At 39.2% G+C, this 18,109-nt stretch overlaps 1 protein-coding gene across 18 annotated transcripts in view; it reads left to right on the top strand.

The window, feature by feature from the left end:
* Positions 1-18,109, top strand: part of STXBP5 (syntaxin binding protein 5) — a 159,707-nt gene that overhangs the window by 82,718 nt on the left and 58,880 nt on the right. For 17 of the 18 annotated variants that reach the window (XM_084827793.1, XM_084827788.1, XM_084827791.1 and 14 more), the window contains exons 8-13: positions 9,199-9,322; positions 10,947-11,025; positions 13,470-13,624; positions 16,112-16,184; positions 16,925-17,072; positions 17,155-17,222. In XM_084827793.1, coding sequence (XP_084683919.1) covers positions 9,199-9,322; positions 10,947-11,025; positions 13,470-13,624; positions 16,112-16,184; positions 16,925-17,072; positions 17,155-17,222 — 647 coding nt within the window. Of the gene's footprint in view, positions 1-2,565; positions 2,684-9,198; positions 9,323-10,946; positions 11,026-13,469; positions 13,625-16,111; positions 16,185-16,924; positions 17,073-17,154; positions 17,223-18,109 lie in introns of all 18 variants that reach the window. The other variant, XM_084827797.1, reaches the window with a different exon arrangement.

Below are 18,109 nucleotides of genomic sequence, written 5' to 3' on the forward strand. Positions count from 1 at the left end.
ACACATTATTGTGGAAACATTGCAGAAGAAATGTAATGAACGAACTCATGTGAAATAGACTGATCTCTCCATCCCTATCTTGTAGTATAGATATATATCACAAATTCTACAGTTTGTCACATCATTTCATGGCAATTTAACAATATTTCATCTCACAGATGTAACAGTTAAAGCATCATGATAATGTTAACCTTGTTGAGACTACTCTTAAGCTATCCTCCGTGGAGGAGGAACATTTCCATGAATAATTTCTGTTTTAATGACTTTGCCATATGTTACAGTCTAAATGAGTTCCTTTTGATATATTCGATTCCTCTTATCCCAGCAGAGGAATGTTAAGAGAGTGAACCAGTAGAAGGTTTTGATCTTGAGTTAATCAAATAGTACACATACAGACTATCTAAAACAATACCGCATACAAACATTGCTGTGTAACTGTCACTATCCCTAAATGCTATTAACTGAATGCAATAGTTGAGCAAAATCCAACATTATGATTTCTGGAATGTGGGAGCTCATTAACTTGTCTACTCCAGAGTGGGACACATTGAATTCAGTGGAACGTATTCCCTGGTAAGTGTCTATAGGATTGCTGCCTAAGAAACTTCAAGCAACATTATCATTGCTGTAGGTTGGTGGATTTCACTTAACAAGTGAATGGTCCCCAACCCTCTGGAGCAGGTTTTCAGAAGGTTCAAACAGCTTTAGGGAGTGGGGGCTATAGACAAAACGTGCCTTCCTCTGCTGTTCACTGTATCGCTTCAGTATGTTGTCTTTAATTTAAAATATTTGTCAGGAGCGCCCTAGCGGCCTCTTTCAGTAGACTCCAATAGCCAACTTAAGACACAGACAAAAGGATTCTTTTCAAGGCTTTAATCCTTTTACAACTTAATGACTCTTTCAGATGCTAGTCACCAGCGACTAAGCAAGGAACAGCAGAGTAGCTTATGCTCCAAGTAGGCAGTTGATCCCCATTTGAAGGAGAGTCACTTGAAGACCCTGAACATATGGGCTAGGGAGAGATCCTCCCTCTTTCCCTTGGGTCCACGGGAGGCGGCCGTTGCTTGCGCGCCAAATGGGCGCTACGCTTCCTTTCCGCACCCTCCATCGCTCGTCGCTCCCTGCGTCTGCGTCGAGCATCTAGCAAGCCCCATTCCCGCACTTTCTCGCTGCTAGGATCCTATCCTATGCTAGGATCCTATCTCAGGAATGCTGGCAGGAGGAATCTCCTGTGAGGAGCTGCTGTGCCTGTGAGGGATGAGCGAGCTCCTCTCCCACGAATTGCTGATCCTCCTCAGAATCAGAACTGCTCTGGGGTTCTATCGGCTCATTTTCCACCCTGACAATATTATAGATTTGGTCTTTACATGTTCTGTATCTCATTGGCTTGTTTGATCATCTTAGGGTGGATTTTTATATACACATAGTTAGGTATGATTACCTCTTCTTTTTTGGGGTGTGTTTTTTTATGCAAGTAAGTTCAACCAGGTAGGTGGACATCTAGTACACAGACAGCATTTAAATCATGCTAAGGCTGATTAGACTACTATGGTGGCAGAGAAGGTGTTTTCTGCTCTAATTCTGTAGGAAAATGCTGTTTAGAGATTTGTTTTGGATGATACATTTTGGGCCTTCTCATAACTTCTGTTCACAGAGATCAGTTTGATAACCCTGTTAAAAAGCACTTCTATTCAGCTCAGTGAGACACTCTAGTTTGATTGCAGAGCTATAACTCTTTTAAATAGGGGATTTTCTGTCTGTTGCATTGATGGACTTGGAGGACTGCTTGACCAGTTGCAAGTCATATTTATTCTGGGTAGAGAACTTCAGGAGACTGCAGATGATGACACTTTCTGTCACCAGGAATTTCTGAGGAAGGGAGATATAACCCATCGTTATTTATGCCTCTGTGATAGGATTACAGCTAAATTTTTATCAGTAAGTCTTATGAGTTGAAAGTGAACTGCTAGTCAGAAATGATGGAACCAAATGTCGAGCACCTTTAAATATTTGTCTTAACAAATCTTAATAGCCATTAATGCAGCAAAACATTGTTTCCTACAGGGGTGGCTGACATAATAATATCTTTTGAACCCCATTTATTATGAAACAAAGCAAAAGTTAGTGTGATTATATTTAAAGGCTTACCAAATGAAACTTGCTAATACCTTGGTCAACAGTAAATAAAAACACCTTAGCTTTTCCCCTTTTTATTTACATGAATTCATGAAACACATTTTTTCATTAGGAGTGCACAATTCTATGCAATACAGATGTATATCAAAAACCACATATACATGGAAATTGAGCTGTACCCTCTTCTGTCAAAAGAGCAGTCCTTATTCTTCACAATCCCACTTGCAGCCATACTGAAACCCTCATGACTACTAAGATGGTAAATTGTTATCAACTTCTTTGATCATAATGACATTTAAAGACATATACCAATTTCTGGTATTTCATACTAGATGCTGCCCTAGTAACCATGATTACACCAACCAAGGAGCATATTGGCTATTTTAAGGGAGCATTCTATAAAAGAGAGAAAATATTTTCCTTTTTTAGGACATCTTATGACGAATCTTCAGTCCATTCAGGAGGCAGAAGCCTATTTTTGATGTGTGATGTCACTAATGTGGCCCTCTGCTGTACCCCAAGACTGGAATTTGTCCTACACCCAAAGGTTAGTGAGTGTGATTAGGTTAGGAGTTCATAGTTAAATGTAGTTACTATTTAGTATCCTCATTGGACACTCTGTGTAGTCTACAGGAGTGTACTATGCCGATATCTTTTTCTTAGACGTTCTACACATTTCAACATTTGAAGGACCTAATGGATAGTGGGGAAGCATTTGAATTTAAATTAACAGTCCATGCAGTACAAGTTGGAACATCCTTTTAAGGAAGCTGACTTCCGGCACTATTTGCCGGAAGTCAATGTAATGCCTGGTTTAAAAGGACAATTAAAAAGTAGCAATATTTCTAGAGTTCTTCACGTTATGAAAGCTTCAAGTATGCAGATATTGAAACACTCAGTCTCACAGTCCAGTGGGAGTAATAGTTTGCAATTTATGGATTAGGAAATAGTAACACAATTTAGAGTGATTTTTTTTCACTGTAAAAATACTAGTCTTTACTGAGAAATAGTGTAGAATATAAAAACAAGCGCAAAAATCAATACTTCGTAAAAATTTAAGATCATTTTGGTGGAATTCCAGATGTCTTACATACTGGCTATGTTCGGATGATCAGAGGGGGGAAGAAGCCAACATGGCTTCTTTTCCCTGCCTCACGTGTGTTCCACATGTGACCGTCATTTGCATAATTACCACAACGCCCGAACCTGGCACAGTGCATGCCGGGTGGCTTCTTACCCACTCCACAACCCCTACTACAAGCCATGGGCTGCGGGTTGGGTAAGATGTCACCCCTGCCATGCACTACGTCAGGTTCAGATGACACAGCAACCCATGCACTGTCGCGGGTAATTATGCAAATGACAATCACGTGTGTGGCATGTACAGGGGCAGGGAAAGAAGCCGCGGTGGCTTCCCGCCATGATCATCTGAACCTCGTCAATATCTATGTGTGGTTTGGAAGGTGCTAGCTGGATTGGGGGGATAACAGTTGATCATTTTAACACAGGCCCAAGTAAAGGTATGTACACGGTGATACTGGCGTAGAGACTAAATCGGTTTTCTTTTTCACAGTAATCCCTATTATTAAGTTGAGTGGTTTTCACCCTGCCTCAACAGTCTGCCTGATTAGTGACCAAAAAAGAGAAAGGCAGCATCAAATAATAAACGTATATAAAATTATGCACATTGTATCAAATACATAAGCAAATTGTGTATAATATCCACAATCTCAAAAACAGTAAAGACTGGGGATCTTAGTGTGTGTATTCATAAGTAAGTATGTTATAATATTCTATGTAGTTATCTCTTGTTCCCTTGAAGAAAGTGATATTCTGAAATGTGCTGGGCATATTAGATGGTTAAATAGATTCTTTGGCCATATTTGCATGTCACAATAACACAGAATTTTAAAAAATTCAGACACGCCAGAGAAATAAGCCAAGAACAAACTGAGTTATTTATCTGGCTTGTTAGGGGAGAGATCAGCCAGAGTTCCTGGTTCACACAGAACACTAATGAAACCATGCACAGAAAGTCCAGGGTTTGTTTAGCCACTCTCACTTGAAGCAGGAGCGATCGTGCAGCATACTGCAGCACACTGCCTTGTTCTGGATATCGTGACATGCGAACCAGTCCTTTGAGATTCGCCTTCCTTTTTATCAATTCCTCATTACTGTCCATTTATTTTAGAAGTCAATGCAAATCTACCTAATACTTCTCTGTGTGGTCCTTTCCTTCAATTTGTTGGTTTGCACAGGGGTATGACCTAGAGAACTGAGGATTTGCCTATTATATGCACAAGTCTGAAGAAGATCTAGCTCCACCTCTGGCAATGGCATCAGTGAAGGATGGGAGTCCACTGTCGTCATGCTATGGCAGATCCCACCACAAACTTACAAGACATAGTTGTGATGTAGACAAGAATTATTTGCTGCCTACCTTGCAAGGAACTTGGTTTAGATGGGACAAAATGCTTGACTTTTCTCATTCCCTGCTGAAGCTACCTCTTCAGTTTGGAGAGGGATAAAACATTGAAAACCTGTTCCAAGGCACAGTCCCAGTTTTGGGGCATTGTATCTTTGACTCATTGTTTCCCCCATTTGAATTGGTTCCTTGCATTTCTATCTCTCTGATACTCTCAAAATGTGACAGAGATGTTGGATATATTCTAGAAAAATGCATAATAATGGCGGGTGTGTGTGTGTAGGGCCTATCTATTGTAGGGACTGCAATGTGTATCTGGTGAAACCTATACTACCCACTGTCAGTGTTGGTAGGCTGGTTGCCCTCACAGAATACACAACCGATGTGCTTTATTTAAAAAACAACAACCAGAAAATATACCTCATCCTTGTAGAAGAAATTTGCAGAAATAAATGCATATTTTAATAATCAACTTAAACCTCTATATTATATTAATTATATCATTTATCTGTTACATTTATATTCCACCTTTCCTCCATGGAACCCAAGGTGGAATACACATAGTCCTCTCCATTTTATCCTCACAACAACCCTGTGAGGTAGGTTAGGCTAAGAGTCAGTGACTGGCCCAAAGTCACCCAGTGAGCTTCTTGGCCAAGTGGAGACTAGAACCAGGACCTCCTGAGCCCCATTCCAATACTAATTACTGCACCCACTGGCTCTCACCAACTCTGCAATGCAGATAAGTAATTACAAGTCAAGCTGTTAGACAGTTAGTGGTATTCTGCTATAAGCACACATGTGGAAACATCACTTTTCCCTGAACTACTAAATACTACACTCCTGAAGGAGAAACAAAGAAAAGCAACTTCATGAGTGGAAGGTTAAATTTTCTTCTGTAAAACTGGAATCATATTTTCCCTTCGCACTGGAGGGGATCAACAGACATTCTATCATTTGGCACTCTGAAGTTGTGTGGCGATATATCATAAAAGGCATTGTCAAGCTAGGAATTGTTGTGGACTGCAACTAGATAGGCTGTTATAGGTTGGAAGCAAAGGAGATTTTCCTGTTCTGTCTATGTGGTCTTGCAGAAAGAGGTTTACTGCTCGGTGCCTTGTTTGACTTGTTGCAGCTTAGCAGGTTCACAGTAAAATTTATAATAATGGTACAGAACATAACAGAATGCACCCTTGAGGACACATTTTCCATGGCTTTGGGTGAAAAGGAAGCTAAGCCAAATCTACTGTTACAAATCAAGCCCCACCACTCGCTCCTGTTTCCACCATGGAAGCTCTGCTCTCATTTTCCAGATATGATAAAACATCCTATTCTTCACTCAGTCCATGAACGAGAACAAGGTAGTTAGACGAAGACTTAAACAGTAGGTTATACGGGTTAAAGAGAATTTTTCGACCACTATTACAGTGTTGCTGTTGAGTCATTTAGGTTTCTGCTCCTTGCCCCTGGCTTGTTTGTAATGTTTTTATTTTAGATCTGTCTCTTTCATGGCTTTTTTGATGTTATGAATGCAAATGTATAAAATCTGGTATCAAAGTTGCTGATATTGCAGCAAAGTGGTTTACTGTTTTGAGAAGCTATATTGATAGAAATGAACGAAATATAGGAAGGGTATTTCTTTAGCTTTGGGGGAGTAGCTATTAACCACATAATTTTCAGTAAGAATAGAGATGACTTGAAAGAAACCTGGAAAGGCATCAAGTTATTTTTATTTTATTTATTTATTATTGCATTTATATCCCGCCTTTTTTCCCTCTTGCAAGGAACCCAAGGCGGCTTACATTATCTTCCTCCTCTCCATTTTATCCTCACAACAACAACCCTGTGAGATAGGGTGGGCTGAGAGTGTGTGACTGGCCCAAAGTAACCCAGTGAGCTTCCATGGCCGAGTGGGGACTAGAACCTGGATCTCCCAGCTCCCAGTCCAACACTCTTGCCACTACACTACACTGGCTCTCTTGTTACACAAGTTACATTGCAGGCATTTTAGGAAATGGGTGATTGCTTAAGTATGAAGAAAAAAGTAAAAAACAACAACAAACCACTACTGGATGTCTGTTCTTGCTTGTTTTCGTTAATTAGTACTTTATGATGCAGAGGTAATGTATATTTGGCTAGAATATTCAGGGAAGAAGGCTCATCTGTTTGTTTTCAGCCTGTTTTTTATTGTATTTTGTATTCTGTAATATCACTGGCTTTGAGTTTTTGTATACCAAAATTTCAAGTCTACTAGTATTGTAATGAAGTTAATGCTGTATTCCATTGGTTTTCAAAGTGTGCTCTGGGGACCTCTGGGATTCTTTGAAAGCTTATCAGTGATTCGTCAATTAGAAGATCAGTTATTGTGGTTAAGCTTTCTTGAAAAGACAGATTGGTACTGGTAGGCAATTCTCCTCTGCTGTGTGCAGTCCCTGGGGAGTGTTGGTTATGTTCTAGGCTCTTGTAGCACCACAGATAGAATATACACCCCAAAACATTATAAAATGTTTTGCCCTGTGCAAGGCTTCTGTGGCAGACATGCGAGGGTTCCTTAGTAGACAAGGAGTTGAAACAGTAGAAAGCTAAAAACTATTACTATATTCTACCAAAGCTTCACAATGTAGTAATAGATTTCTAAAGACTAAATTCTAGAGATGCTTTTCATCCAAGTTATAGAAATCTCAATAGTATTAGCTGTTTAACACAAGGTTGCAGTTTATGCCATACACATTACCTTAATGCTGTGTTAGCTGATCACTGTCGCTTACAGCCAAAAATCTTGTCACTTCCACTTGTTCTGTAAAGTGGAGCTGGTACTGCAATTTGTGTATATGACTTCAGCAGTTTAAGATCTGCAGAAATGTTCTAACAAGGAAATAAAAAGCTACATATTTTATACTTATGTGTTTTTATGCAATCTATTCATTACGTTTAGAAATTGGATTCATTATTTTACAAATAACAATGTATTGTGGTAATTTTGTTGGAGTGCAGATCGTTTTTCTTATATGTTGACTGATTCTCATTTGAGTACAAATCAGGTTTGTTGTAAAATCAGTGGCTTTCTTTCTTGTTGTGAATAATTAGCAAGGTGTTGATAAATGCTGGTATTATCAAGGTAATTTGCAGTACTTGATTAAAAGTGCATACTTTTGACATCAATTTTTCTCTCTCTCCCCACTGGGGTTTTTATTGTTTTGATCAGCTAGTAGCTTGACAGATGATCACATAATGCCTTTCTAATTGATGTGTCAGTCTTTAGAAAACAATGATACAGGAAAGACTTTTGAGGCTAGCTCCGTTCTTGAAAAGCATAGTTGGCCATGACAACTAAAACTTAAGACATAATGAATGCATTAGCTAAAAAGAACTTAGTGTAGAGTACATTTCTGCAAGAGCAGGATAGCATCCCAAACTATGACTTTATTTGTTTGTTTATTTATTTACAACAGTTATATACTGCTCCACATCTAAACAGATTCCAGAGTGGTGAACAATAAAAACTAAAAATAAATGAGCATTTGCGCTCATTTCGGAGCTTGCCCCCAGAAGCGCTATATCATGGCTGTGCACGGACCAGGGCCTGGCAGGGCTGGCCATGCGTGCAAGGCCCCACTTGGATACTACCCAATATTAACAGTTATTTTTAAAACAGAGTACCAATAAAAACCATGCAGCAGATTAACCGGGGAAGGCTTGTAATAAAAATGTCTTCACCACGTACCAGCAGAAACAAAACAATGTTGGTGCCTGCTTGATATCCAGAGGCAGGGACTTCTGCAGAGGGGGAACCACCACACTGAAGACTCTGTTCCAGGTAGATTCCAACCGGGTCATAGGGTCATGCGGAACCACCAGGAGAGCCTCATCTGTTGCCCTCAGTGACAGAGCAAGTTGATAAGGGAGAAGGCGGTCTCTCAGGTATCCTGGTTCCAAGTTGTTTAGGGCATTATATACTAGTATCAAAACCTTAAACTGGACCGGTAGTAAATAGACAACCAGTGCTGTTCCCTAGCAAAGGAGTTATATGCTGAAAAGGGGCAGTTCCTGACAATAGCTGCATTCTGTACTAGCTGCAACTCCTGGACCATCTGTAAAGGTAACCCAACATAGAACACGTTCCAGTAATCTAGTCTTGAGGTTACTAATGCCTATACCACTGTGGGCAAGCTATGATAACTGTGTATGAATCTTTCACCAACAGTGCAAGCAAACATGCCAGTGTAAAACTGAGGCTGCAATATTTAATTGTAGCCAGAATAAAAGATATTGCATGCTTCAATTAACTGACTAGTGCAGCTTAGGCAATTGGAAATAAATACTTACATATTTTTGTAATTTGCAACACTTTCATTAGGTTTCCACATCACTTTTAAACAGTATACTGAAGAGATATGAAATAGATATTTAATAGACAGATATTAAATAGTATAACTGCTGCACAGCACACACATAATACCGTTCTTTACAGAAGAAAACAAATTCTCTTGAGAATCAGTGTTACAGGACTGCATTAAAATATTATTTATGGCAGATATAATCACATGAAGAACATGTGAGTGTTTAGATAAACATTGAACTATTGTTATATTTCTGCTTAATACTTTGAATATGTTCTGGGGGGTTTCTTTGCTCAGGCAATCCATTCTGTAGCTTGGCATCATGAAGGAAAACAGTTTATTTGTAGCCATTCAGATGGCACCTTGACTATATGGAATGTAAGGAACCCTACCAAGCCATTGCAGACAATCACTCCACATGGTAAGTTCAAAATGGATGTGTGTTGTACTTAATAGAGTCTATACTCTATGCTTTAGGTTGACATTCTACTTAACTGTAACTGGGAGTAACTGTGTCTGTGTCTGAGTAGACATGCATAGGGTTGCACTATTAGAGTGGTTTGCAAGCTAAGTCACCTAAACTCGTTACCTACTAATATTTACTTGTTTTGACAGCTGTTTCTTTAGCCCACCCATCCCATTCACAGAGCAGAAGATCTCTCTCTCTCTCTCTCTCTCTCTCACACACACACTCTCTCACACACACACACACACACACACACCCCTCTCTTGCAACTCTGCTGCTTATATCATCTGTCTTGTCTCTTGTAATCAAGACTTGGTTTTGACATTCCATTGTTTTTGGACTAAATGGAAACTTCTGCCTTTATTATGCCAGGAAGAATCACAGTATATACTACTCTAGGTGTACTTTCTGTGACCTAGCACTAGGATCATGGAGTTGATATGCTGTGTTTGAATGTTTGTTTGTTTGTTTGTTTGGATTACCAACTGGTGTGTGGAGGGGGACAGGCTGTCCTGATCCACATTTAACAGAAGAATGCAGAAGTCAGGCAAATAAGCCTTTCATGGCATGGAGCTAAAGACTGTCACCTGCTAGTTGCTGTAAATTAAACTTGTTAAAGAAACAGCTGCATGGGGCTAGTTCAAAAGTTAGCAAGCCTAGTTATTATGGGCGTGGGATCTACTAAGTTAATGTTGGCGATGGAGAAAGGAACCAGCGGGGGAGGAAGAAGAAACATAGTCTATATTTAGCCAATTCAAAACCACTGTAACTTGTAAGATGGTTTGCTCACATCTTAAGTATAGACACTGTAGTACGTTTAATGTAAAATGAGCAGGAAAAAATCAAGGCTCCGTTTCTGTACCTCGTACAATTCCTACTGCCATGAAGATAAATTTACAGTATAATATAATCTTACCATGGTATTTACAAAAAGATGTCTCCAGTGGCATGTTATCAGAATTGTACATTGATATAAAAACAGAGTATCTAGATTTTGCCTGTCTTGCACTGCATTCTGTACTGTCAAACGTGGCTCTACTTTTTAGATATTAAAAACAAATTCGTTCGTATTTAGGCTAAGAGTCATGAAAGGGTGATCGCTATGTAAAATAAGTAACTGCAAAAAGTAACTATCCTATTTCAGTTCATTATAAGTGCATTTATATATTGGAGAAGAGTTTTTGTTAAAATGGTAAACCTGGTTTCTATCTTCAATCGAAAGAAGTCCAAATATTAATAGTTTTTCGATCAGAGTTACAATGCAGGGAAAAGAGTTCTTTATTCTTTAGTTTTCCAGAGAAATCCTGTGCATATTTACATGGAAGTAAGCCCCATTGAGTTTAATAGATTGAGACTTTCTCCCAGGTAATAGCATACAGGACTGCTGAAGATTATTCCAGACAAATATTAATGTTTATAATATACATAATTAAGTTACTTGAATTAAATCTGCAAGAATAATATTGGTAATTTAATATATTATTTATTTATATAAGCTTTCTAATATATGGAACATTCTTAAGATTTTGATATCTTTCAAATTATTTTTAAATGTAATTAAGAAAATATTTTGTTTTAGGAAAGCAGGTAAAAGATGGAAAGAAGCCAGAGCCTTGTAAACCTATTCTCAAAGTGGAATACAAAACTACCAGAGCTGGGTAAGAATTCAGAAACAATTATTTAATTCCGTTTGCATATTTGCAGTGAATAAACATGGAGAGTGCAATCTAGGCTTCCCATGAGCAGAGTTCCATTCACAGGATATTCCTCTGGAAGAGGGAAGGGAGGCAATTTTTGTTGTTTCCTTCTTTCCCCTGCATCCCCTGCACCCACTCCCATGCTGTTTGAGAGAGTCCCCTGTCCCTCTAGATCAGCTTTTGTGGGGCATAGGGGGCTACTGGGGGAAGGAGGAAATTGGCGAAAATAGCCTCCCCCTTTCTCCCATGGCAGCATCTGATGGGTCCTAGCCTCTTGCCGAAATAGAAGGTTGTCTGGATTCAACTCAGTCTTTGGAAAGGAAAAACATAGAAAACATCTATTGAAATGCTTCTATGGATTTAAAATGTGGCAACAACAACAGGTACATTCATGAACTTTTCTGTTCTATGCAGCCAGAAATGTATTTTGCTACATAAAAAAATATGGGTATGAAAGTACATGGTTTCTCAGGCTCCCAGGAACCTGATCTTTCAGACATCCTTCACAAAAAAGAATATACATTCTTAAGACTTTTTATTCCATTACTTGAGGATTCCTTGCAGTAATTGAAAATACAGGGACGTCGGTAATATGAAACTACAGAAGATACATTAATTTGCTTTCATTGTATAGTGAGTGACACTGACCAATAGGACAGCAAAATGGGACTGTCCATAGACAAAGGGAGAGGTGGCTCCGAGGTATGCAGAAAAATAATAGTTTGTATTCTTTGAAAGAGGAAGGAAAAGCCCCCCACCCCCCAAAAAAACCCTGGTCCAACAAGGGCTACCTGCTCATGTCATCAAAGGGGAATACAGAATTTTTTAGCATTAGTTGAAGAAAAAATAAAAGGAGAATGGAGAAGTTTGCCTGTGTATAACAGTTGCTGGGAAACTCAAGTAGGAAGAGTACTCGTGCATTCATGTCCTGCTGAGGGCTTCCTGTAGCCATCTGGTTGGTCACTGTGTGGACAGAATGCTGGACTAGATAGGCCTTTCAACTGATCCAGCACAAATCTTCTTACGTCCTTAGGAAAATGAAATTAGCCCGATCAAACCCGTTACAGGTTACGGTTACCTGGATTAAGGGAGGGAATTTGGGTTAGGGGATGCAAGACTGACCAGAATTTCTCCCCAAATCCAGGATACTATGAGGGAGAATGGCCACAAAGCTAAGTAAACAGTTTCAGTCTAGAGTTGGATCCCGATTTTGTCATATTTAGAGCAGACCTACTGAAATCATTAGCACTTAAATTAATCATTACTAATGTAGGTCCCATTGATTTCAAAGTCTTTACTCTAATTATGGCTAAATCTGGATGCAACCTAATGTGTCTTTATTTATTTATTTAATAAATTGTATAATGCCCTTCAGTATATATTACTAAGATAGTTCACAAGATTAAAAACAACCAAATAATAAAATGCAATAAAACAACAACTGCCGATAAAACAGTCAGTTAATAAAAGATATTGAAAACCTGAGAAAATTAAGAAACTGTTTCCGGAAAGGCATTAACACAAGTGTCAGGCAAGCCTTTTTAGGGAGATAATTCCATAAACAACATATTTTACACTTGTTTACCTTCATATAGATGAGATGGAATGAAGCTGTTTTGTGTGTATCTGTTGTTGTTGCCACCAAATTTTGCCTTAAGATAAATTTTGAGAAGAGTTTTGAGATTCATGCTTGGATGAAACATCCAACACGTTTCAAGGAAAACAAAAACATAGGTTTGCATCCAGTGGCCAATACTGCCCCCTGCCGCCCCATTCTGTCTGGAGTTTTAATAAGAATAGTGGCATTTCTTAAGAGAATTCAGTATGTGCAACTTATTTATTTATTTATTTATTTATTTATTTATTGCATTTATACCCCGCCTCTTTTCCTCTTGCAAGGAACCCAAGGCGGCTTACATTATCCTCCTCTTCTCCATTTTATCCTCACAACAACAACCCTGTGAGGTAGGTTGGGCTGAGAGTGTGTGACTGGCCCAAAGTCACCCAGTGAGCTTCCATGGCCGAGTGGGGACTAGAACCTGGATCTCCCGGCTCCCAGTCCAACACTCTTGCCACTACATGACTTTCTGTTCTGAATCAGAACAGTATTTTGTGTTTACAATTTTATTAAAATACTGTTTAAAATATTGAATTTCTGCTAGCTAATAGCTCAAGCATCACCACTGAGTACTCTACAGATCAGTGCAATGTGGGGTAATACAGTGTATTTTAAAATAGGCAAGCTTGTGTTCTTGCACAGCAGGTGTGTGTGTGTATGTAGTGTGTGTGTGTGTATATTGCTCTTGGTTACTCTCTTGATCTTTGATAGCTTGATGACAATATACTCATTAGTCTTCTAATAAAGTCTTTCATAATCTTAACTGTGTACTTATCTATCTTTCCAGAGAACCTTTTATCATCTTGTCAGGTGGCTTATCATATGACACTGTAGGAAGAAGACCCTGTTTAACAGTTATGCATGGAAAGAGCACTGCTGTTTTAGAAATGGATTACTCAATAGTTGATTTTCTAACCCTCTGTGAAACTCCATACCCTAATGGTAGGTTCTGAACAAATTCTTCTTACCTTTTTGACTTACTGCTCCAGTTTGAGAATTCTCTCTCCTGCTTGTATCACTGTAGGGGCAAAATGAGGTCTTCCCAGTTCAGATGTACAGGCATGGGGCAGGCCAAGGATTTATATAAGTCCCCACCTTCCTCCTCCTTGTGCAAGTATCTCCAACCTCTGCCCTATTTCAGTATTACTTGTGGCCATTACTAATCCAAGTTAAAATGAAACTTGGTAACTTACAAAATTCATTTTAGAACCAAGCTGTAAGAGCTCTGAGTTCTTCGTAGTCTCTGTCCATCACACATATGGGTTCTGTGCCTTTGGGAATTTTCTAGAACTGAACTTTTTTGGGTTGGAAGCCCACCCTGTTGCCTCCAGTGCATGCCCATTGGGAATGGCTCCCATCTCTCTACTCATTTTCTCTTCAACTGATGCAATAGCATTGAGCTGAATTTCTTACCTTTTTCTGTTTATTCTTTTGTTAGCATTTTTTTCTTCCACCTTCAGGTCACAAGTAATATTAATACAAGGTAAAGCATTCTGCAGAATTTCACATACAAAGGGAGGGGAAATTTCAGGAGGGAAATGTATGTGATTCTGCAGCTTTTTCTCAGTCCTTATTACACGTTATGTTTTGCCTTCAACATTCCTTCAAAAGTCATAATTATACAAATTTTAATTTGTTTTAAATGATTTGACGTGAGTTTGCAGACCATAATTTGGAGAGTAGGGGTAACCAAAGATGCTAGATTTGGAAGTCTGGTTACTGATGGACAGAATTGACATGATGGAGTAGGAAAAGGGAAGTATGCAAATCCATGGCAAGTTCCCAATCCTCCAGACCAGCCTCTCCAAACATCGTGCCTTCCAAATGTTTTGGACTGGAACTCACAGAATTTCTGAGCTCAGACTGATGGGAGTTAAAAGTCCAAAACATATTGAGGGTACAAGGTTGGGGAAGTCGGTGCCAGATGGTGGCTTGAGACTGGGTCAAACATTCAGGCCATTTGAAAACCTTTTATTGCTGGGACAGTGAAACAATATAATATTAGATGAACCAAAGATCACAAAGCAATGAGCTACCTTTTGAGTTTCACAGGATTGATCCTCAGGCTCAGTGGTTAAAATGAGGAAAAGGAAGTGGAGGTGAGGCAGGAGGGAGAGAGAAATAAAGATGTTCCTGGCATCATGGAAGCCAACTCTGCAGCATGCTACTGTATTATGATCACAGGTTATACTAAGACAAGCCAGTGCTACCAGTATGTTGTTGGGATGGGGGAGAAATGTATTTGGTTTACATTTTAATATGAACTGACCTGATTTGCAATTTATGAACTAATACATAAACCAGAAGACAAATATCCTTTGGTTTTTGCACTTCTCCAAATTTCACAATGCAATTCTCTAATCAAAAAATTGCATACATTAGGCAAAATGGCATCCACAAGACATGGTAGTCCCCAAGTTCTAGAATGCCCTTCTGTGAATTCATTTTGGCCTAGGGCTATTCTAAATGTTTGCATATAAACACCATTGGCATGAAAAGGTTTCTTTTGAGGTGCCAAGACCTCCCCCCGCCCCCAGCTTTCTTCCTTTCTTCCTGTTCTCCCACTGTTTGCAGCTTTGATACCATTCTTGTTCTTCCGCAAGGGCTGCTTCTTCCTGACAGTGTAATTCGCAGCCAGTCAGGGATTACATTGTGAATATGATGATGTCACAATACTAAATAGTCAATCAGATTCTGTGCTGTAATAACATCATTGTCAAAGAATATTACTTGAATTGGCAAAAACAATGCTTCTTTATTCCTCGTTGCCTCTGCTCTTGATTATAGTGGAAGGATCTACTATTTGGCAGGGGAGGGAAGGGAGGGACTGTTCTTGTGACTGCTGCTATCTTCTCCTAGATAAGATGGGTGAGGTTTTGCAGTCCTGTCCCCCTCCCAAATTACCAAAACTGTGTGTGTGTGTGTGTGTGTGTGTGTGTTGGTGAGGTTGCTTGCAAAGGCTGGGGATCTGTTTTCATTCTTCCTCTTTGCCACTCTCATTGATGCTGTTCTGTGGACAGATGAAGTTGCTCTTGTTCAGTTGTGCTTTTAAGAGTTGAAAAGCATGTGTTAGAGTTGTTTATGACTGTGTATTATGGTAGTAATTTTTAATTGCTCAATTGGACTATTTTTAATAGTTCTTGCTTTTATTAATTATGCACTGCTTTGGGATCATTAGAAAGTAGTATTAAAGATTTGGTAAGAAATGGTACAAGATGTCATAAATAAATGAGATGTTCAGTGTAAGCTTTTTTCTGATCTTTTCTAATGTGTTCATTCAGGTAGAAAATCTCTTATTTTTACTAATTTATGCCAGTATGTTGAATCAAACCTCACAAAAACTTAAATCAGCATAAATCAGGATAAATGTTTATCAAAAGCAAATTAGTAATTGGTTTTCCTCTTCGTCGTTTTTTTTTTTTTCTTTAGATTTCCAAGAGCCATATGCTGTGGTTGTTCTTCTAGAAAAAGATTTAGTACTTATTGATCTTGCACAAAATGGGTAAGAATTCAGGATATAATGAGATGTTACTGAGGTGTCCGTTTCTTACATGCTATTGTAGATATTGTTTAGTCATTAAGAGAGCAATCCTATGGACCTGGGCAAGGATCCCAGGGATCATAGGATTGCTTGTAAAACCCCTACGAGGCCCAAATCTCTGACCAAGGAAGCTGGGGAGCCAAAGATCTGACCCCAGATCCCTCCCCATTGCAGCTGGAAAGAACCACACTGGCTGCTTCTTGGATGTTGGAATCTCTACCTCGGAGAGGGGGGAAGGAAGCGTTCTGGTGGGTGGGGCGGAGACGGGAGAGACTAGGATATCCTGAGCCGCCTCCAGGCTCCTTCTCTCCCCCTCTGAAGCTCCCTCTCTAGACAAGCTGAAAGGCCTATCTAGTGAAAATACTGGAGATTGGAGAGCAGGGAGGCAACGGTCACCTCTGCTCCTCCTCCTGCCTTCCTGGCTTCAGCCCAGCAGGGCATAGGAAACTCAAAAGCCTACGAGTCTGGGGTCTTCTGAGCAATTGCTCCCTAAGAGTCCATTTTGTATGAACCTGACCTACTGAACTCTTTAGGAACCATTGAAAAAAGCCTCCAATATTTTATTTTATTTTATTTTGCTCTCTTCTGTTGACATTTTTGTCATAGTTGAAAACCACTTTGGAGAAAAAAATGATACCAAAATGTCTACATAAATGTATACATAAAATAACTAGCCTCATGTTTTTATCTCCTCATTAAAGGTATCCTATATTTGAGAATCCCTATCCTTTGAGTATACATGAATCTCCAGTCACCTGTTGTGAATATTTTGCCGATTGTCCTGTGGACCTTATTCCAGCACTTTATTCAGTTGGGGCTCGGCAGAAGCGTCAAGGTTATAGTAAGAAGGTACCAAAAGAAGATAATATCCTTATTTCTAGGGAATGGGGTTCCATGTATTTGGATTTAATCTACTTATTTTTCAAATTAGGAATGGCCTATCAATGGTGGAAACTGGGGTTTGGTCACGCAGAGTTATCCAGAGATCATTATTACCGGGTAAGTAGTAAGATGAGCATTCACTGGACGTTGCAAGAGCAAAGGAGATTATAATATGTAAAGTTGCATATTTTTTTAATCCACAAATAATTTAGGGTAGTAGTATCAATGAGCTATCATGCGCAGAGTGAGAAAGAATGTTAGGAACCAATTTGGGGTAGGTGAAGAAGGCAATGCATCAAAAACCAATACTTGGTTTGTGAAAAGGAGGAGGACAATGAATTTCTGTTCCTTTGCCCCACCACCCCACCCCTGGACCATTTTTCATGGGGAGGAAAGCAATATATCAGGAGAGAACAGGACTAGAGAAGGGCTGTAGTCCTCCCATCCAAAATGCCCACCTTCCTTGGAAATTTTACAAGCCTTTACCTACTGCTGATATAAAGACCAGCATTTATTAGGAATATAAATGTTGTTCAATACAGAAGTAAAATGGCAGAAGAGATTACCATATCTCAAATCTGAGGATAAGATTGTATATCAGAAGATAAGAATTTACTATGGAATTGAATATTTTTTTCTGATTTCCATTATAAATCCTATCATTCAATTTTTGAATTTTCCCATTGAACAAGGAGACTCCTTTGTAAACCTAAGATCTGCAAGCAGCTGTGTAACTGCTTCTGCAAGCAGAACTTCAGTTGGATTCTCCCTTTGTACATAGTTTGGAACTTGGCTTCCACTAGCACATCATCATTTGCACTAGTGGAATGACAGCATTGGATACAACCCTTAGTTTCCACTGGCATCCATTTGTTCTGTGGAGCAAAATAAATACTCTACAGCCTGTTACACAGTTAAAAGGGAGAAAAACTGGTATTCTCCCCAGATTCTAAGGTCACCAGGGCAAGGGTGAGTTTAGCCCACACCCTAGTGGTGTCCTCAAG

Source organism: Heloderma suspectum, chromosome 1 (assembly GCF_057233095.1).
Source record: "Heloderma suspectum isolate Gila_16-S chromosome 1, 16-S_ref, whole genome shotgun sequence".
Classification (NCBI taxonomy): Eukaryota; Metazoa; Chordata; class Lepidosauria; order Squamata; family Helodermatidae; genus Heloderma; species Heloderma suspectum.